Consider the following 21,513-nt stretch of genomic DNA (forward strand, 5'->3'; position numbering starts at 1 on the left):
AAGTGGTGCAACCTTACTGTAAAAGAGTTTTATTGTTTTTTGTTTTTTTACTTTTAATTTTTATTGAATTTATTGGGGTGACACTGGTTAACGAAATTATACAAGTTTCAGGTGCAAAATTCCACAACATATCATCTATCTGTACACTGTATTGTGTTCACCACCCCAAGTCAAGTCTCCTTCCATCCCCCTATACCTTCCTCTACCTCCCCCCAACCCTGTAACATTTAGAACATTTTCATTCCTTCTCATACACATTTATAGTTAATTCCTGTTCCCAAATCCAATCCCCGGCAATCACTAATCACTATAAATTTGCCTTTTCTGGACTTTTCATACAAATGGACTTTCACTTGGCATAATGTTTTTGAAGTTCATCCATGACATAGCATGTGTCAGTAGTTCATTAGCTTTTCTTGCTAAAAAGTATTCCATTCTATAGATACAACACATTTTGTCTATCCATTCACCAGTTGATGGACATTTAGGTTATTTCCAGTTTGGGGTTTTCATGAATATGCTGTTATGAACATTCAAATGTAAGTTTTTGTGTGATACATATTCTCATTTCTCTTGATTTGCTGGGTTATAAGACTTTTACAATTAACTTTTGAGAAACTGACACTGTTTTCCAAAGGGCAGAACCATTTACATTCCCATCAGCAATGTATGAGGATTCCAGTTTCTCCACATCCTTGCCAACATTTGTTATTGGCACTCTTATGTATCATAGTCAGTCTAATGGGATGAAATGGTGTATTATTATGGTTTTAATTTCCATTTCCAAGCATCTTTTCATGTGCTTGTTAGCCACTCATGTACTTTCTTTGATGAAATTTCCATTTATTTCTTTTGCCCATTATTGACAGGGCTGTTTGTTTTTATTATTGAACTAGTGGCCCCATGCACGAAATTCATGCACTCGCGGGGGGCGGGGGGGCGCTCCCTCAGCCTAGCCTGTGCCCTCTCACAGTCCGGGAACCCTCGGGGGATGTCTGATTGCCACAGAGGCAGGAGAGGCTCCCACCACCACCGCTGGGCTTGCCAGCCGTGAGCCCAGCTTCTGGGGGAACGCGCTGACCACCAGGGGGCAGCTCCTGCATTGAGTGTCTGCCCCCTGGTGGTCAGTGCACATCATAGCAACCAGTCATTCAGCTGTTTGGTCGATTTACATATTAGCCTTTTATTATATAGGACTAGTGGCCCAGTGCACGAAATTCATGCAGGGGGTGGTGTCCCTTAGTCTGGCATGCACCCTTTCCAATCTGGGACCTCTCAGGGGATGTCTGGCTGCAGGATCGGGCCTAAACCGGCATCGGACATTCCTCTCACTATCTGGGACTGCTGGCTCCTAACCGCTCACCTGCCTGCCTGCCTGATCACCCCTAACCACTCGGCCTTCCAGCCTGATTGCCCCTAACTGCCCCCCCTTCCAGCCTGATCACACCCAACTGCCTCCCCCTGCCGGCCTGCTCATTCCCAACTGTCCCCCTTAGCTGGCCTGCTCACTCCCAACTGCCTCCCCCCGCCAGCCTGATGTACTCCAACTGCCCTCCCCTGCCAGCCTGATCACCCCTAACAGCCTCTGCCTCAGCCCCGCCACCATGGCTTTGTCCAGAAGGACATCCGGAAGGTCTCCCAGTCTAATTAGCATATTACCCTTTTATTAGTATAGATTGTTGCCATTCTTTGCATAATATGGATACGAATCCTTTATCAGACTTGTGTTTGGCAAATATTTCCTCCAATCCGTTGTCTTTTAAATTACTCAGTGGTTGAGCATTGACCCATGAACCAAGAGGTCACTGATTCTATTCCCGGTCCGGGTACATGTCTATGTTTGGGCTCGATACCCAGTAGGAGGCATGCAGGAGGCAACTGATGGATGTTTCTCTCTCATCGATATTTCTCTCTATTCCTCTCCCTTCTTCTAACTCTAAAAATTAATAAAAACATACTTTAAATTACTTAATAGTATATTTTAAAGTGGAAAAATTTTGAATTTTGATGATGTCCTATTTATCAGTTTTTTCAGTTATACACTATGCTTTTAGTTGAAAAATAACTAGGAAAATATGGTAGAAGTTTTGATCTCAGAAAACTTTGCCTAACACTGGATCTAGAAAATGGTTTTCTAAGATATTTATTGTTTTAGCTGTTACACTTAAGTCTGTGATCCATGTTGTGTTGATTTTGTTTTGTAGGTTATTTTTGCGTTTTTTTTCCTTGAGTTGATTTTGTGTATGGCATGAGTTGTAGGTCTAAGTTCATCTTTTTGCATGTGGGTACTCAATGGTCCCAGTACATTGTTGAATAATTCCCTTAGCAACTTTGTCAGAAATCAATTAACTATAAATACAAGATTTATTTCTGGCTCTGATTCTGTTTCATTAATCTATGTATCTATCCTTATGCCAGGACCATTGCTCTAGATCTTGATATGAAAAATTATTAATACTTTCTGTAAGCCAATGACTCCTAAGAACTTGAAAATGATAGCTACAGAAGTAGGATTCAGACAAGTACTTTTATTTTATTTATTTTTTAATCCTTATCTGAGAATATTTTTCCATTGATTTTTAGAGAGTGGAAGAGAGAGGAAAATAGAGAGAGAAATATCGATGTGGGAGAAACACATCCATTGATTGCCTCCTGCACGTGTCCTGACCAGGGTCTGGGCCAGGGAGAAGCCTGCAACCGCAGTATGTGCCCTTGACTGGAATCTAACCCAGGACCCTTCAGTCCACAGGCCACCGCTATATCCACTGAGCCAAAATGGCAAAGGCCAAGCATTTTTATAAATGATTCATAATCAGCACAGTAGACCTTTGATAAGGTATGTTGGATTGAGGTGATTCTAATCTTAAATTTCAGTAATTCTAATCTATAATAATAAAAGCATAATATGCTAATTAGACCAGACAGCCGAACAACCTTCCAGATGTCCTTCTGGATGACCTTCTGGGTGAAGCTGGGACTGTGAGGGCCAAGGCAGAGGCTGCGGCTGCGAGGGCTGAGCCCCTGGCACGAATTTTGTGCATTGGGCCTCTATTACATCTATAAACATGCCGTATTTGTAGTGTCACAAATTCTGTAGAGAATATGAAACATTAATTGACTGTCTTCACAAGACTATTTAGGGTGGTAGCCAGTAGATTGCACCACTTTTCATTTAAAGTTGGTCCTCCTCCTTCTTACCAAAACCAAGCCCAAAAAATACATTTGTAACCATGACCATGCCAGAAATATACTGATCACAGTGTAACAGTCTTTGTAGTAGTCATTAGGTCTGTTGACAAACATTCTGATCCCCCTCTCCTTCCAGGCACATGTAGGATTGTACTTCCCTGGCCTCCTTGAAGTTAGTCATGGTCATAACTTGAACTGGCCAACAAAATACATGATAGGTGGGTGCCAAGCCGGTGTGGCCCCGTGGTTGACTATTGACCTCTGAACAAAGGGGTCATGGTTTTATTCCTGATTAGGGCACATGCCCTGGTTGCTAGCTCAATCCCCAGTAGGGGGTATGCAAGAGGCAGCTGATCAATGATTCTCTCTCAACATTGATACTTCTCTCTCCCTCTCCCTTCCTCTTTGAAATATATATAAGTGATGGGTGGAAGTTTTAACTGCCGGGGTGGATTTCACCAAGTTCCCTATTCCTGTCTCATAGAAGTGTGACCAGATGGAGCCTCCATCAACCTGCCTTGCTGAGTGCCCAGCAGTATCCCCTGACAACCCACTTTAATCACTGTAGCTTGAGCAAGAAATGTTAGTTGTGTTAAGCCACTGAGATCTCAGGGATGGTACTGTAACATAACCCAGCTTATTACAACTGCTACAAACTATACTTTTATTGCTTAAAGTATTACAAAGAGCATTACATATGTCTCCTTTCTTTTTTCTGCCCTTGACAATCCCCTGGCCTCCCCTACCCCCCAGTGTCTTATGTCCATTGGTTATGCTTATATGCATGCATACAAGTCCTTCGGTTGATCTCTCACCCACCCCCCTCTTGCCCCCCAACCCTTCCCAGCCTTCCCGCTGTAGTTTGACAGTTTGTTCGAGGCAGCTCTGCCTCTGTATCTATTTTTGTTCATAAGTTTATAATGGTCTTTATTATCCATAAATGAGTGAGATCATGTGGTATTTTTCCTTCATTGACTGGCTTATTTCACCTAGCATAATGCTCTCCAGTTCCATCCATGCTGTTGCAAATGGTAAGAGTTCCTTCTTTTTTACAGCATACAAACTATACTTAATGTGAGATCACTGCCTACATATCTGTCAAATCATTGGTTTGGAACCTGTTCTAGGATTGGGATCCAGTCCAGCTCTGCCAGAGCAGCTCAGGCCCAGCTCCTCTGGTCTGGTGTGGGTCCAGTATCCCTTTAAGATGCACACATTTACCCACTTCACAAAGGAAAGACTGTGTTCTCAACAGCCAGATTGCCTGGAGTGAAAGCCCAGCTCTTATGCAGGGGATGGCTTTGACCATGTCCCTTAATTTACGGGCCTGTTTTCACATATGTAATATACAAACCATAGTATCTACACCCTATGGGAATAAATATAAAGCATTTAGGACAATGCCTGGCAGGTAGTGTTTTGAGGGTATTAGCTGTAGAGAGGTATGGCTCTTGCTGACCCCCTTCACCTCTTCTCAGCCAGCATCCAGAACATGCTGGTCACTCCCATTCCCTCTTTTCTACTGAAGAGCTGAGCTCAGGACAGAATAGTCAACCCTGGAAGGCTTTGGTCCAACTCAAATGACAAAGTCCTGGGCCTGACTCTACAGTGAAAAATGAAATTGAAAGCTGTGAATGTGTCCTTGATTAGAAGAATAGTTAAGTGTCTGGCAAATTCCTAGCAAGTGTCAGAGCTGGGAACTGACCAAGTCTCAGTCAATGGAAACAGGGAAGCAGAAGTCACATTCCAATTCAGACCCAAATAATTTGCAAGTCACCTGCAGGGTAACTAGTTTATTCAAACTGTTGGACAGAGCTCCGGCCATGGGAGCTGAGCCGTGGGGCTGAACTGCGGGAGGATGACCAGGTATCAGAAGGTAAAAGGAGCTCAGCTGAGCAGCAGGAGCAGCATTAGGGCCAGGCCAAGCAGGAGAGGCCAGGCCCCATAGAGCCCAGCTCCATTCATGGCCTCAGCATAGAACCTGGCCACCTCCTCGTTGGGGTTGCCCTGTGCCGGGTCAAACCACATCTGGATGCAGCGGCCACTGCCTCGGCTGTAGTTGCTGACTTTGTAGGAGTGACTCCAGATTTCATTGCACAGAGCAGCAGGCGTGGGGAAGTAGAAATCAAAGCGGTGGCAGGCAGCCTTCACCGGGCACTCATTAGACCCTGTGGGAGGATGGAAGGCCTTTAGCCATTGGGCCCAGAACTCTCTCTGGTTCCGCCAACTTCACAACTCTATCCCTTCATATACCCATCTCACACCCGCACTTTCCCCCTCTCACCCCACCCACCAGGCTCTCACCTGAGGTCCAGTTCCAGCCCTTGTGCCAGTTACTCTTGCAGGTGTAGGAGGTGCGGCAGTCTTCCCACCAGCTCTCACAGTCCTCTTTGCACAGGGGCACGTCCAGGATCCGCTCTCTGCGCCAGCTCTGGTCCACCTGGGAGATGTCAGTAGGGGAAAAGGACTCAGGCTCAGGAATCTCAGTAGCTCAGCCCTAAAGAGCCCCCGAGCTGCAGAGGCAGGACGAGGAGATGTCTGGGAAGCAGGCATGGGGAGGAACTCATACCTCCTGGATCCAGGGCCCCAGGTTGGGGGAGCACTCATACAGGCAGGTGTCCTGGATGAAGTGGCGCTTGCAGGCGGGTTGCATCGGGCCGCAGTGGTCCCAGTTGAATCTGTACAGGTAGGAGACTTCCTGATGGGCTTCCTGGCTGGTGTTGACAGAGCAGCAGGCATTCTTCTTCCAGGGACTGCACTGGGTGGGGAAGACACAGGACAGTCCCAGGCCCAGCACAGAATATCTTCACAGGCAGCTTCTCCCATTTGAACCCTTGGTCTCCCAGTGCAGCTGGTCTTTCAGGGAAATAGTTGCTGTTGGGGGGCCCTCTCTTGGGGAGATGTAGTCATTACAAAATTAATTCAAATCTTTATTTATTTAAAATATATTTTATTGATTTTTTACAGAGAGGAAGGGAGAGAGATAGAGAGCCAGAAACATCGATGGGAGAGAAACATCGATCAGCCGCCTCCTGCACATCTCCTACTGGGGATGTGCCCGCAACCCAGGTACATGCCCTTGACCGGAATCGAACCCGGGACCCTTCAGTCCGCAGGCCGACGCTCCATCCACTGAGCCAAACTGTTTTCGGCAATTCAAATCTTTATTGAGCTTATTCTTACTCTTAACCAAACACTTTTCTAGGAACTGGGGACAAAGCAAGAAAAACTTCTCAAGGATAAATGCTTTGGAAAAAACAAAGCAGGGGAGAGGAATGGGAAATTGCAATTTTGTAGAATGGTCCAATTAAGCCTCATTGATTTGGTAACAAAGACCAGGAGGTGAGGAAGCAAGTTAAATTAATTCTAACCCCAGAATAGTTCTAATTAAATGAATACAATGGAACCTCGGTTCTCGAACTTAATTTGTTCAGAAGGCTGTTTTAGAAACGATTGTTAGAATACCGAATCATTGTTTCCCATTAGAAATAACGTAAATTCAATTAATCCACTCCAGACCCCCAAATGATTCCCTGTTTTAAACTTTCTTATATAAAGTACATGTCTAATGTACTGCTTAATCTATAAACACTTCTTTTCTAAAATTTATCAAACCACCCCCTCTTGCACACCCTTAGCAACATCAGCACTACTTTTTTTAATTTAATTTTTTTGGCCCTAACCGGTTTGGCTCAGTGGATAGAGCCTCGGCCTGCGGACTGAAAGGTCCCAGGTTCGATTCCGGCCAAGGGCACGTACGTTGGTTGTGGGCACATCCCCAGTGGGAGATGTGCAGGAGGCAGCTGACCAATGTTTCAAACTCTCTATCCCTCTCCCTTCCTCTCTGTGAAAAATTAATAAAATATATTTTTAAAAATAAAAAATAAAAATAATTTAATTTTTTTGTTGTTAATCCTCACCCCAGGACATTTTTCCTATTATTTTTTTAATTTAATTTTATTGTTTAAAGTATTACAAATAGTAGTACATATGTCTCCTTTTTTCCCCCATTGACCTCCCCCCTGGCCTCCCCTACTCCCCATCCTCCACCCCCCACCTCTGGCACATGCCTTCCCTTCCCCTTCCCCCCCCCCCCCCCCCCCCGCCCCAGTGTCTTGTATCTATTGGTTATGCTTATATGCATGTATATAAATTCTTTGGTTCAACTCTTTTTTTTTTTTAAGTATTTTTTTTTTAACATATTTTATTGATTTTTTTTACAGAGAGGAAGGGAGAGGGATAGAGAGCTAGAAACATCGATCAGAGAGAAACATCGATCAGCTGCCTCCTGCACACTCCCCACTGGGGATGTGCCCGAAACCAAGGTACATGCCCTTGACTGAAATCGAACCTGGGACCCCTCAGTCTGCAGGCCGACGCTCTATCCACTGAGCCAAACCAGCTAGGGCTGGTTCAACTCTTACCTGCACCACCAACTCCCCTGCCTTCCCGCTGGGAGTTTGACAGTCTGTTCGATGCTTCCTTGCCCCTGTATCTATTTTTGTTCATCAGTTTATAATGTTCTTTATATTCCACAAATGCTGAGAAATAAGCCAGTCAGTGAAAGATAAATACCACATGATCTCACCCATTAGTTTTTAGAGAGAGTGGAAGGGAAGGAGAGAGACAGAATGAGAGAGACCCATTGATTGGTTGCCTCCCACACGTGCCCCAACCAGGGCTGGGATCAAGCCTGCAACCATGGTCCCAGCCCTAGATCTGGAATTGAAGCTGGGACCCTTCAGTCCCGCCTACCCCGAGCCAAGCCAGCTAGGGCTGCATTAGCACTGTCGATGGCCTTTTTATGTTTTAAAATTATGCTAATCATCATTTTCCGCCAGCAACAAAAGCATTCTTCTCTCCTTTGTTTGTTGCCTGAGAGCTGCTTTTTGTCAAGCTGAGGTATCAGCATGAAAGGGTTGTCAGGTCTCAAACTGAAGTTTGGTTCAACAACGGACACATATTTTCAGTTGGTCTAAAACCGAATTGTTCAAGATGGGAGACATTTGGGAAACAAAGTTTGACTGTACTCAATACATTCTTATTGAATGAATGGAACCGATGGCCTAGAATGTAGTATAAACAAAATAATAAAATGTGCACTTAAAGTATATATATATAGGCTGAAAAGGTTCATGTCAATGCTGCTAGAAGTACCCAAGTTACACCACTACCTGTAGTCAGTCTGCACTGCCAGCTATTGCTCAGTCACTCACAAGCACAACTGGGACTGAGATAATTACCTGCGGATGAGATCCAAATGGACATTTACATATTGGAATGCATATTACAAGTGACTTCCCTTTGTTTTGTTTTTGTTTTTTAAATATATTTTTATTGATTTCAGAGAGGAATAGAGAGGGAGAGAGCTATAGAAACATCAATTATGAGAGAGTACCATTGATTGGCTGCCTCCTGCACACCCCCTGGGGATCAAGCCCGCAACCCAGGCATGTGCCCCTGACCAGAACCGAACTTGAGACCATTCAGTCCAAAGGCCGATGCTCTATCCACTGAGCCAAACCAGCTATGGCCCAACCTAAACATTTTTTTAAAAAATCAATATGATGCCAACATTATAAAGAAAAAAAAAACAGCCCTGGTTGGTTTGGCTCAGTGGATAGAGTGTTGGCCTTCGGACTGAAGGGTCTCAGGTTCGATTCTGGTCAGGGGCACATGCCTGGGCTGCGGGCTTGATCCCCAGTGGGGAGCATGCAGGAGGCAGCTAATTGGTGATTCTCTCTCATCATTAATGTTCCTATCTCTCTCTCTCCCTCTTCCTTCCTCTTTGAAATTAATCCTATATAATAAAAAGGTAATATACAAATCGACCATCATGCCCTCGCACAAGATGGCCACCCCCATGTGGTCACAAGATGGCTGCCACAAGATGTCCAGCAGGGGAGGGCAGTTAGGGGCAATCAGGCCAGCAGGGGAGGGCAGTTGGGGGCAATCAGGGCAGCAGGGGAGCAGTTAGGCATTGATCAGGCTGGCAGGGGAGTGGTTAGGGGGTGATCAGACTGGCAGGCAGAAGCAGTTAGGAGCAATCAGGCAGGCAGGCAGGCAGGTGACCAGTTGGGTTCCAGCAGTCCTAGATTGTGAGAGGGATCCCAGATTGGAGAGGGTGCAAGCTGGACTGAGGGACAGTGCCCCCCACCCCTACATGAATTTCATGTGCCAGGCCTCTAGTAAAAATATATTTAAAAAATGTTTAGGTTGGGTCTGGTTATTAAAGGGGTGTAACATAATAATTGTCATCGGTAGACCTCCCCAGTGGAAATGTTTGCTAGATACATGAATCAAGGTGCCTCATTCCCAGCCTCATCACTGGGAGACCCTCTTTTCTTGAGCAGTTTGGGCCGGCAGAAAAGAAGGCACTATGTGCAGTGTATACGTCATCCTCTCAGATCCTTGGAGAGGTCGTTCCCAGTCTAAACTGAAATCAAAATCAACCTCTGAGCTCTAGCCATTTTTGGCTCAATGAACAGAGCATTGTGGGCTGTGGACTGAAGTATCCCAGGTTTGATTCTGGTCAAGGACACGTACTTTGGTTGCAGACTCAATCCCTGGCCCTAGTTGAGCATGTGCAGGAGGCAACCAATCTATGTGTCTCTCTTGCATAGATGTTTCTCTCAGTCTCTCCCCCTCCCTTCCACTCCTTCTAAAAATCAATGGGCCCTGACCGGTTTGGCTCAGTGGATAGAGCGTTGGCTTGTGGACCAAAGGGTCCTGGGTTCTATTCAGGTCAAGGGCATGTACCTTGGTTGCGGGCACATCCCCAGTAGGGGGTGTGCAAGAGGCAGCTGATCGAGGTTTCTCGCTCATCGATGTTTCTAACTCTCTATCCCTCTCCCTTCCTCTCTGTAAAAAAATCAATAAAATATATTTTTAAAAAAATCAATGGGAAAATACCCTCAGGGGAGGAATAACAACAACAAAAATCAGCCCTTGGGAGGGGTCTCCCCAGTGTCACTTCCCAGGCTCCTCTCTGGGCCTGCTTCCTGATTTGTGCAAGACAGAAGCCCAACAGCCTAAGAAGCTGAGCTGTTGACAATGTATTGGCAACACAGGCACAAAGTTTACGTTAAACAAATAGCTGCCAGATTAGTTTTTTTAGATTTTTAAAAAATAGATCTCTCAGATTGCTAGTCTTTTTGTTTTTTAAAAGGGGGGGAGGGGGAGAGAGCGAGAGATTTGTTATTCCACTTATTTACGCATTCAATTGGTTGATTCTTGTATGTGCCCTGACTGAGGATCGAACTCCAAACCTTGGCATAGTATGGGGACAATACTCCAACCAACTGTGCTACCCGGTCAGAGATTAGATTTTTATTCTGATGACAAAAATCACACAGGGAGCCCAGCCGGCATGGCTCAGTGGCTGAGCGTCGACCTGTGAACCACGAGGTCACAGTTCGATTCCTGGTCAGGGCACATGTCTGGGCTGTGGGCTTGATCCCCAGTAGGGGACATGCAGGCAGCAGCCAATCGATGATTCTCTGTCATCACTGATGTTTCTGTCTCTCTCCCTCTCCTTTCCTTTCTGAAATCAACAAAAAAATTATATTTAAAAAATCACACAGGGAAGAACAAATTACAAATGACAAAATGGGGAGTGAGATGTGGGCTGGGAAATGTGGCAAATGGGTGCCCACAGTCCCTGGGATGCTTAGAATCTTAGGTTTCCTCCCAGGTCTCCCAAGTACCCTGACTGCCTCTTTGAAGTCTCCCAGAGGTCCCCTGGAGCAGAGTTTAAGAATCAGCACTATAGCCTGGCCAGTTGGCTCAGTGGTTGAGCATTGACCTATGAACCAGGAGGTTACGGTTGGATTCCTGGTCAGGACATATGCCCAGGTTGCGGGCTCGATCTCCATCCAGTGTGAGGCATGCAGAAAGCAGCCGATCAATGAGTCTCTCCCATCACTGATGTTTCTATCTCTCTCTCTCCCTCTCCCTTCCTCTCTGAAATCAATAATATATTAATGATAGAAGCTTGAAATCTTAAAAAAAAAAGAACCGTCACTATAGACCAAAGTCTGTCTAGGTCCGAAAATCTGTCTCCTTAGGCATAGAGAGGGTTTAACCTTTCGTTTCCGGCTTTTTTTCAACTGAGGCAGTTCCTCCCCACAGACCACCCCTCCTCCACCTCGGTCCACCTGCTCATGCAGCTTGTCCTCCGGGCTTGGCTTTTCCTTGTGGTGCTTGGCATTCATGCAGACATTGAGAAGCTCAGTCCTGGGCCCGGCTGCCCATACTTCGGCCCCCCACACCAGAAGGAGCCACAGCTGTGTTGTCATCGTCCGAGCCATGTCAGTCCCTGAAGGAAGAGCTGTAGTCAGTGACACCAAGTAAAGTGGAGGTGGGGCCTCAAGGTATATGAACAGATCCAGGTAGGTGGAGCCTCCAGGAAGTTTACACCCTACCCCCACTGCTCAGTCTTCCCAGCCTCAATGAGGGGTGGGATCAGACGCCACCTTCTGGGACAGTCCTGGGTGGAGCCTCCCTGACTTCTCCACGTGGTCATGAGAAACAAGTGATACATACACTAAGCCTAGGGGTGGGGTGGGAAATATGCAGAAATAGCCAGGAGATTACCATAGGTCCCCAATCCCTTGTTCACAATGTTTTTTAGGATTTTATAAAGGGTAACACAAAATCAGCTAATAGGATTTACATACACTCAGCAATCAGGCACACACTCTGGTGAAATAGTTACAACGGTGGGATAAATAAAAACTATTGTAACCTCACATTAATTTTCAGGACAGATTTTTTTTACACCAAATGACTTTGTGTAAAAGTTTACAATATCTTCATTTTAGGGCTCCAGATAAACTGCAGACCTATGTGTTGTTTTTTTAAACAAAGCCTCGGTTCCACCTGGCCAGGTAGCTCAGATAATTAGAGCATAGTCTCCATATGCCAAGGTTGCGGATTCCATTCCGGTCAGGGCACATACAAGAACCAACCAATGAATGCACAAATAACTGGAATGGCAAATCAATGTTTCTCTCTCTTTCTCTCTCAAATAATAATAATATTATTAAAAAGTTTGGTTCTGGCTCCTTCCAGCCTATCATTTGGCCTCTCCCAGAGCCCATGTAGCCTGAGGGAGGTCGCAGGGTACAGAGGCTTGGTGGGTGGGCATTGGCAGCCGGCTGGACAGTCCCTGGGCAAGGCTCCTGAGCCTCCGGCCACAGAGGTGGCCTCCACTCAGCCTTTGTGGCACCTCAATCCTCTAGCCTCAGACACTGAGCTTTGGGAGGTAACTGTTCCCTCAGCCTCCTGGTCAGCAGATGCCTGGCCCTCCTAAAACACTCATTTCCCACAGCTCCTAAAGCTTTATGCGCCCCCTGCTCACCAAGTTGCCTCGCCTCCACATTACACCCATCTCCTGGAGAACTCGGGTGTCATGCCTGGGCTTCATGGACAGGCCTGAGCTGAGTAGCCTCTAGGCCAGGGGTGGGCAACCTTTTTGTGAGTGCGTGCCCAAACCAGCAAAATCTCTGACTCAAAATTCTTCTGCGTGCCAACCCTAATTTTTTGAGAACATGTTACGCCTACTTGATATCTCTTAAGATATACGTATGTGAAGAACCTTGAAGAAATAATAAAATTCATTCGAGCGACAAAAACACAGTATATGATGATAAAAAATACATGTATTTTTTAATGTATACATGTACACGATAGTCTGACAGAGAACTTTATGACTCCGTTTGATATTATCAGTGGGACTTTCGCTGCTGCGTCACTGATGACAGAGATTTTACATCAGGTTTATATTTCGTGACCTTCCGAGATATGCACAAGCTCCAATTTCCATCTGTCAGGCTACTCCTATTATGAGACTTAACAAAATTCATCACTGAAAACAAAGATTCACAAGCGTATGTGGATGAAATCAAAATACTGATCGGATCTAGGAAGGCAGGGAGAGTTAAGGCAGAGGCGTAGAAATTGCTCTTCCCCTCTCTCGTCAATCCACGTCTATGGTCCTTAAGATAACTTGTTATGTAAAATGATTTATTTATCTAAGATGCACCTACACGGAATTTATCTAAAAAATAAAAAAGTCGATATTAAGAAAAAAAATTGAAAATGGAAGATTATAAGAGAGGGTTTCACGTTCCAGCAAAAGTTACTGGCGTGCCATGTTTGGCATGCATGCCAGGGGTTGCCCACCCCTGCTGTAGGCTGACTCTGCCCAGCAGGGTTCTGGGAAATGTAGAACTGACTTCCCACCTACCTCTCCTCCTTCTCCTCCTCCCCTCTCCTTCCCTCTGTCGACCTAAGAAACATCCAAACCTCTTGAGAATTTTGTAAGAGTTCATTTGAGTCAGAGGATATGCCTAGAAGCAAGATCTCAACAGAATGAAAAAAAAATGCTTTGAAAAATAAATTCGAAGTCTTTTATGATTAAGGTGGGAAGGTAAGAAAGGTTACATGAAGGTGGAAGAAGGCAAGGTGGCAATCAGATTACCTCTTACAAACTTTAGAAGGGGGGTCTGAAAGAATTGTCAGGTATTATTAGAAGGAGGGGTCTGAAAAGGGCATTTCAGAGGGTGTTAATCTAGTTACACAGAAACAAGGAACAGATTTGCTTAAGGCAAAGATAATCCTTTTAGTAAAGAAGTTATATATGCCTGGGGCATGACTAACCCACCATGACCTGCCTAGTTAGGAATTCATCAGGTCACGCTGTGAAGTTACTTTCCATTGAACCCCCCTGTTTTATCCACACCCCATAACCTTCCACAACCATATTCTGCTACTCTATTTATTCCAGGGTTCATTCATTCTATCATTTGCTAATGCATTCATTCAGGACCCAATCTGTACTCTTGGGGACCGCCAGGTGACTCTTCCAATCAGGCTCCTTGGGGAAACAAAGTCTAGCAATTTAGGGCTCAGGGTTTCCGATCCGCCTGCCCACAATCCCAGCCCTCACACTCACCTCCTACTTGATCTTAGGGGGAAATAACTCAATTATCTTGAGGCTTAGTTTTCTCATCTGAGGATTACACGTCTGGGGAGGGGGTGCTACGGGGAGGAGACCCCCAACACATGATGGCCAGCTGAGCACAGATTGAGGCATCAGTTGGGCACAGTTTGAAAGATGTGCTCCAAGTCTGGGACCACCCAAGACTGACTCTGGGATCCTCAGGTCCAGAGCTCCTTCAGCTTGGGGCCCCTGTGCCTTCTCTATGCTGGGGCTCTCATGGGGGCAACTGATGTAGAGTCCTGGCAGGGGGGTGAGAAAGCCCTTTCTCCAGGTTCTGTTGGCTCCCACCTGGTCAATCAGTAGCTTTTCTTACTGTGGCTGCTTTCCAGAGCCAGAGGCCTCTTCCTCTCCGAGCCTGCTCCGTCCCTCCACAAACCCTTCCTCACTTTCCTGGGCTCAGCTTCAGCTCTTGGATCAGGTGTGACCCCACCAACAACAACCATCACCCTCAACACACACACACACACACACACACACACACACACACACACACACCAGACTTAAAGCACTGAGAGCTCGGTGCTCTGCTGAAAGGCAAGAGCTCGGGGTTCTAGTTCGGGGATGGACACTAACTTGTACTTTAACCTTGGGCAGGCCTTGCTCTGCTCTGGGCCTCCGTCTCCACTGTCAGAATCTTAGCACTTTAGGCAAAGTGGACCCTCCCAGTCTAGCAAATCCTTTAACTCATGCTGGGAGTACCTGTGATGGGTGGGGAGTGGCATACCTGGGAGTGGAGGTGGCTCTCGGTGCCGCTCAGGCTTCTGCTCTGCTTTCCAGTTCCTTGCCCTTGCCTTACTTCAGGAATGGCCGGGGTTTAGTAGCCTAGGAGACGGCAGTCGGTCAGGCAGCGGGAATGTGGCCCAGGAGTGGAGCCTGGGATCGGGCGAAGGCCACTCAGCAGTTAATTATTGTCACCAGCCAGGCCTCCATGGGGGTGGGGGAGAAATAATAATAATAATAATCCTATATAATAAAAGGCTAATATGCAAATTGTCCCCTCGATGTGAGTTCGACAGGGAGTTTGACCAGGGGGCAGTGCCAGCCCACCAACCACCCTCAGCCCCTCCCCTCTGCCAGATGATGGGCTCCAATCAGGGCAGGCTGGCTGGACCCCACCCATGCATGAATTCATGCACTGGGCCTCTAGTAACAACAATAACAACAACAACAACAACAACAACAACAATAATGGCCTAAGGCCATTCCCCAAGCCCCACTTACCCCATCTTCTTCCAAAAATTCAGATTTGATAAAACCGTGCAGCAGAGTTGCTGGGAACCTTTAACAGGGGTGGAGATCATCTGGTCCATGGTCCATATAAGACCCAAAAAATCATTCGGTCTGGCTCTTAACAAGGCATTAGGAGTGAGTTAATTAAATGTTTGACCAAATATAGCAGGCTAATTTTTTTTTAAGCAGGCTAATTTTTAAGTTGATAATTTTGTGTGGTCCGCAAATGATGTTATAAATATCCAAATGGGCTTTGGCAGAAAAAAAGGTTCCCAGGACAGAACCAGTTGCAGGGCAAGGGCTGGAGTGCAGGCTTCTGACCTCCCAGTCAGCTGTACAGAGCAAAGAGCTCCCATGTCCCCAACTTAGCCACCAACTCCTCCAACCTCATCAACCCCATACATCCTTTACCTCCAGTTGCAGCATCACAGGTGTTCACTTGATAGCCAAAGCCTCAGTTGTTCCAAAATTCCAGCTCTCCTGCTATGTCCTACTCACTCACCCACCTACATAGGTACCCATTAAAGATTTTTTTATAATGATTTGAGAGAGGGAGGGAGGGAGAGAGAGAGAGAGAGAGAGAGAGAGAGAGAGAGAGAGAGAGAGACATCAATTTTGTTGTTTCACTTATTTATGCATTCATTGGTTGCTTCTTGTAAGTGCCCTGACCTGGGATCAAACAGCAACCTTAGTGTATTGGGACAATGCTCTAACCAACTGAGCTTCCTGGCCAGGGTTACACAGGTATCCTTTCTACAGCATCGAAGAGTCTGGTCTAATTTAGATCCCACCATTCCCAGCCAAGGAGAGAAGCCTTCCCTTTTTCACTCCCTTAGGCTGTGGTGATATCACTGGTGGGGGAAGAGAAGAGGGAAGAGCAGACTTGGGCAGGAGGAAATACTGAGCTTGGTTTTGTCAAGGTGCCTGCGGGCCACCCAGGGGAAGGTGGTTGCAGAGGCAAAAGCCCAAGGGAAGAGTCCGGCTTGGATGCCGATGTGGGAGCCGTCAGCCTGTGGATGGCAGCGGAAGTTTAGGAAAGATGGAATCCCAATACCTTCTGGAAGGTCACAGGTCTGGGTCCCTGGAGCAGGAGGGGGCCGGAGAATCAGAGGAGGCAGATGGATTTGAAAGGACTTAGCTTGACAGGCAGGCAGGCAGGGTAGGGGTCCAGTGGAAAACAAAGGCAGGTGGAACTTAGGCAGGGGCAGACATAGCAGTTTGAGCAGCCTAATCACAGAAACCAACCATGCAGGAATAACAAAATGTTTTTAGACTGGGAGTGGGAAGTATATGGAACTAGGGAGGGGTTGCAACAGTAAAGTGAACTAACGCATAGGAACAGGGAAAGTTCAGGTCCATTGCTGGGCAAGAACAGTGGAAGGAATCAATCAGGTGGCTACACTACAGGAGTAGATATAGAGCAGGCTTGTAGCAAAAATATACCCCTAGACGACAGTGCTTCATGGGCAACCCGTTATTGGGCCCCCTTCCCGTGTGAGGAGTCTGAATCTGCTTGCAATAAATTTTCCACATTTTTGCTTAAATCTTCTGGTCTGAGATCTCATTCTTTGGCTTCAAGAGATATGACCCCAGGACAAAAACCTCGGCTGGCCATTCCAGTTATCAGATTGTTGGAGGAAAATCAGCCAAGCTGATGTTTTTGTCCAGCCAGCCTTATCTGAATCCTGGGAGGGTTAAGCTCTCTGAAGATCTCAGCAGGCAGAGGGCCACTGGAGCCCTCAGGCTCCCTCCTGACTTCACAAGCCCAGCTCAGCCGGCTCCTGATTAGAGAATGACCAGTGAAAAGACCTCAGGATGGGACTTGCTCCTGCTCCTCATCCTCCATTCCGGCCCCAAGAGCTGATCATTTATGGGCTTTAAGCTCCTCCACCCCAGGCATGAGGTTCGGTCCCTGAGCCAGGCCCTGGGCCCTGAGGGCTTCAGAAGTGACCAGCCAATGGATGATGAGTTGAAGTGGAGCTCTAATCTGTGGGGAGTCCCTGACCTGGTTGAGCCTCAGGCCCTTGTTCAAGGTAAGAAACATCCAAACCTGTAGAGAATTTGTATGGGTTTATTTGAGCCAAAACAGACAACAATTGCTCTGCGGAATGACAGTTTTGCAGTTTCCATTATGCATTTGAAATTAAGGAGGGAAGTAAAGATGATCACGTGAAGGTGAGAGAAAGCAAGGTGGGACAGGGTTACAGGACAATTAAAATAGAATTGCAGGACAGATAAGTTAAGTGGGTGGTTACCACTTATTTCAGAGGTGTATTAACCCAGTTACACAAAAACAATGGACAGAGCTTGCTTAAGGCAAAGCTAAACCTTTTACTAAAATATTATAGGCCTGGGCACAAATATCCACCATGACCCCCCCAAGGCAGGAATTTATAATCAGATCACTCTGTGAGGTTACTTTCCGTAGAGTTCTTTTTTCCTTCCACACTCTGCTCGGAATCTGGGGTCTGGGTGCTGGGGCCATCTGGACAGCAGGGCGGAACAGGTCAAGCAGTCACCTTGGAGCCAATCCCAAGAATGTCCACCTAAACTGGAAGCTTAATACCAGCAAGATTAGTCACACAAAGATAACAGGAAGTTGCTTGACCTGCACAGCTCTGGGCTCTGGGCTCTGTGCTGGCGGGAGTGGGGGTGGGACAAACCAGAGCTTTTCCTGAGTGCCAGCCCACCACACAGGCAATGGCTGGTCACTCATCCTCACAGCTGTGGGAACGGCATTCCCAGGCAGCAAGGAGGGGCTAGGATTCAGATCTGAGTGTGATTGCAAACCTGGCTTCCTTCACAAAGAAAGGAGAGCTCCATGAGGGACTCAGGGCATCAGCCTCAGGACTGCAGATCCAGTGCTTCTTCTCCAGGCCCGTTTCTTACCCTGGCCCTCTCAACTTCCTTCTTAGCCACCTAGAAATTCTGCTTGGGCCTCTGTTACCTTTGAGCCTTTGCACTTGCTGAACCCTCTTCCTGGAGTGCTGTTCCTCCCCCCGTCTTCTGCTTGGCAAACATTACTCCTCTGAAAGCCTTTCCCTCACCTCTCTGGGCTTCCGCAGAACTACACTCTGGGCTTCCCAATAGCAAAGCCTTAGCAACTTGTTTTCTAATGCCTGGCCGCCATCGCTCAGTGGTTGAGCATTGACCCATGAACCAGGAGGTCACAGTTCGATTCCTGGTCAGGGCACATGCCCAGGTTGTGGGCTTGATTCCCAGTATGGGGCGTGCAGGACCCAGCTGATCAATGATTCTCTCTCATTTCTATCTCTCTTTCCCTCTCCCTTCCTCTCTGAAATCAATAATACACACACACACACACACACATATATATATATATATTTTTTTTTTTTTTAAATAAGAGTTATTGGTTCTCAGGTCTACCTGCCCCCACCAGACTGTGCAAGGTACTCAGTTTTCTCCCTGTTGATAGAGACAAGCAGACTGGATGCTCAGAGAGCCTCTGTTGACTGACAGTATGAGTGCACGGATTCCTTAACTTCCTGAGTACCTCCTCTCTGCAGGCACTGACCCAGGCTCAGGCATCTGTCACAAATGACACCGACATGGCCCCTGCTTTCAGATGTATGTTTTGTTAAGGAAAAGCCAGACACTAAACACAGCAGGTATATATCTGTACAAGGGGACTAAAGGGTTGTGATAGCCCTGACCGGTTTGGCTTAGTGGATAGAGCCTGTGGACTGAAGGGTCCCAGGTTCGATTCCGGTCAAGGGCATATACCTTGGTTGCGGGCACATCCCCAGTTGGTGGCATGCAGGAGGCAGCTGATCGATGTTTCTAACTCTCTATCCCTCTCCCTTCCTCTCTGTAAAAAATCAATAAAATTTATATATATATATATATATATATATATATATATATATATATATATATATATATATATATATTTAAAAAGGGTTGTGATAAGAAGGTGCCTCACCGTCCCCCTTTGCTGATCTCTTCTGAAGCCCTGAGGGCCCAGGGCCCTGGCTCAGGGGCCAAACCTCATGCCTGGGGTGGAGGAGCTTAAAGGTGTTCAGAAGTCATTTTAGGAGGAAACTATAGGTTGAAATCTAACTGACTAATAGACACCTTTCAAAAGAGGACATTCAGAAAGCCAAGAGACATATGAAAACATGCTCAAAGTCACTAATCATCCGAGAGATGCAAATCAAAACAACAATGAGGTACCATCTCACACCTGTCAGACTGGCTATCATCAACAAATCAACAAACGACAAGTGCTGGAGAGGATGTGGAGAAAAAGGAACACTTGTGCACTGCTGGTGGGAATGCAGACTGGTGCAGCCACTATGGAAGACAGTATGGAGTTTCCTCAAAAAACTACAAATGGAACTCCCATTTGACCCTGTGATCCCACTTCTAGGAATATATCCCAGGAAACCAGAAACACCAATCAGAAAGGATATATGCACCCCTATGTTCATAGCAGCACAATTCACCATAGCTAAGATCTGGAAACAGCCTAAGTGCCCATCAGTAGATGAATGGATTAGAAAACCGTGGTACATCTACACGATGGAATACTATGCTGCTGTAAAAAGAAGGAACTCTTACCATTTGCAACAGCATGGATGGAACTGGAGAGCATTATGCTAAGTGAAATAAGCCAGTCAATGAAGGAAAAATACCACATGATCTCACTCATTTATGGATAATACAGACCATTATAAACTTATGAACAAAAATAGATACAGAGGCAGAGTTGCCTCGAACAGACTGTCAAACTACAGCAGGAAGGCCGGGGAGGGTGGGAGGCCAGGAGGGGGGTGGGTAAGAGATCAACCAAAGGACTGTATGCATGCATATAAGCATAACCAATGGACATAAGACACTGGGGGGTAGGGGAGGCCAGGGGATTGTCAAGGGCGGGGGGGAAAAAAAGGGAGACATATGTAATACTCCTTGTAATACTTTAAACAATAAAAAATAAAATAAAATAAATAAAAAAAAATCTAACTGACTAGAGGGGAAAAGGCTGCAGAGGATAAAAGAACATTCTAGGAACACAAGGAGGGAATTGCTGAAGTTAAGGCCCCAAATGAAAAGTGTGAATGGAGCTCATATACGGAGGTAGAAGGGGAAATAATTTGAAATGTAATCTAAGTAGAGGGATGGCCAAGGCCTCCTATGCCATTAGAGAAGTTAGGTTTTTACAGCAGATACCATCGGAAAGCATTAAAGGGTTGGTGAGGAGCTGTCTTATATCAAGACCTTTTAGGTGTTTGTTTTTACTTTTTAAAAAAATGTCCATTGCATAGTAGAACTGATGGCTGAAAGTGTACTGATGAAGAGGATATCTGCAGTTCTCAAAGTATCTCCCTACAACATACATATTAATTATAAAGGGGGGGGGGGGAGTAGTAAAGAATCCTGGAAGATGCAATATTAACTGAAAGATCAGTTAACATCATCAGATGGGCAAACCTGACACCATGTGGCTCCTGTTATGATGCACCAAGAAGGACAGAGTATTTATTGCTTTTGGGATATTTGTATCCAAAATGCTCAGCCTCAATCTAGTGATGAGGAAACAGATAAATTCAAAATGAGGGATATTCTACAAAATAACTGGCCCAGCCCCAGCCGGTTTGCTCAGTGGATAGAGCATCGACCTGTGGACTGAAGGGTCCCGGGTTTGATTCCAGTCAAGGGCATATGCCTGGGTTGCAGGCTCAATCCCCAGTAGGGGGTGTGCAGGAAGCAGCCAATCAATGATTCTCTCTCATCATTGATGTTTCTATCTCTCTCCCTCTCCCTTCCTCTCTGAAATCAATAAACAATAAAATAAATAAATAACTGGCCTGTGCTTTGCAAAATTGTCAGTGTCACAAAAGAACCTCCCTTGCTGAATTATCCATCAGTAGGTGACAGAATTAAAGGTAACATATACATAGAATAGAATATTGTACAGCAATTAAAAAGTATGAACTAGATCTCAACAGATTAATATGGAAATATTTCAGAAACCGTGTTCTCATGGTAAGGCACATGGCATATGACAACTACACCTATCAACTTAGCAGAAAATAAAAAGTTTGATGCCATACTGTGTTGACAAGGCT

The 21,513-nt window shown here is 46.0% G+C and overlaps 2 protein-coding genes across 2 annotated transcripts in view; one reads left to right on the top strand and one right to left on the bottom strand.

Annotated features, from left to right (window-relative positions):
- ANAPC15 (anaphase promoting complex subunit 15) overlaps positions 1-21,513 on the top strand; it is an 87,401-nt gene that overhangs the window by 17,241 nt on the left and 48,647 nt on the right. The gene's annotated exons all lie outside the window — the stretch shown is intronic.
- FOLR1 (folate receptor alpha) lies at positions 4,952-15,924 on the bottom strand. The gene is made up of 6 exons (XM_059708561.1): positions 15,836-15,924; positions 14,919-15,016; positions 11,346-11,506; positions 5,759-5,947; positions 5,494-5,629; positions 4,952-5,357 (listed from the first exon to the last, which is right to left on the bottom strand). The coding sequence occupies exons 3-6, from the start codon at positions 11,496-11,498 to the stop codon at positions 5,077-5,079; spliced, it is 759 nt and encodes a 252-aa protein (XP_059564544.1). The 5' UTR covers positions 11,499-11,506; positions 14,919-15,016; positions 15,836-15,924; the 3' UTR covers positions 4,952-5,076.

Source organism: Myotis daubentonii, chromosome 9 (assembly GCF_963259705.1).
Source record: "Myotis daubentonii chromosome 9, mMyoDau2.1, whole genome shotgun sequence".
NCBI classification, from domain to species: domain Eukaryota; kingdom Metazoa; phylum Chordata; class Mammalia; order Chiroptera; family Vespertilionidae; genus Myotis; species Myotis daubentonii.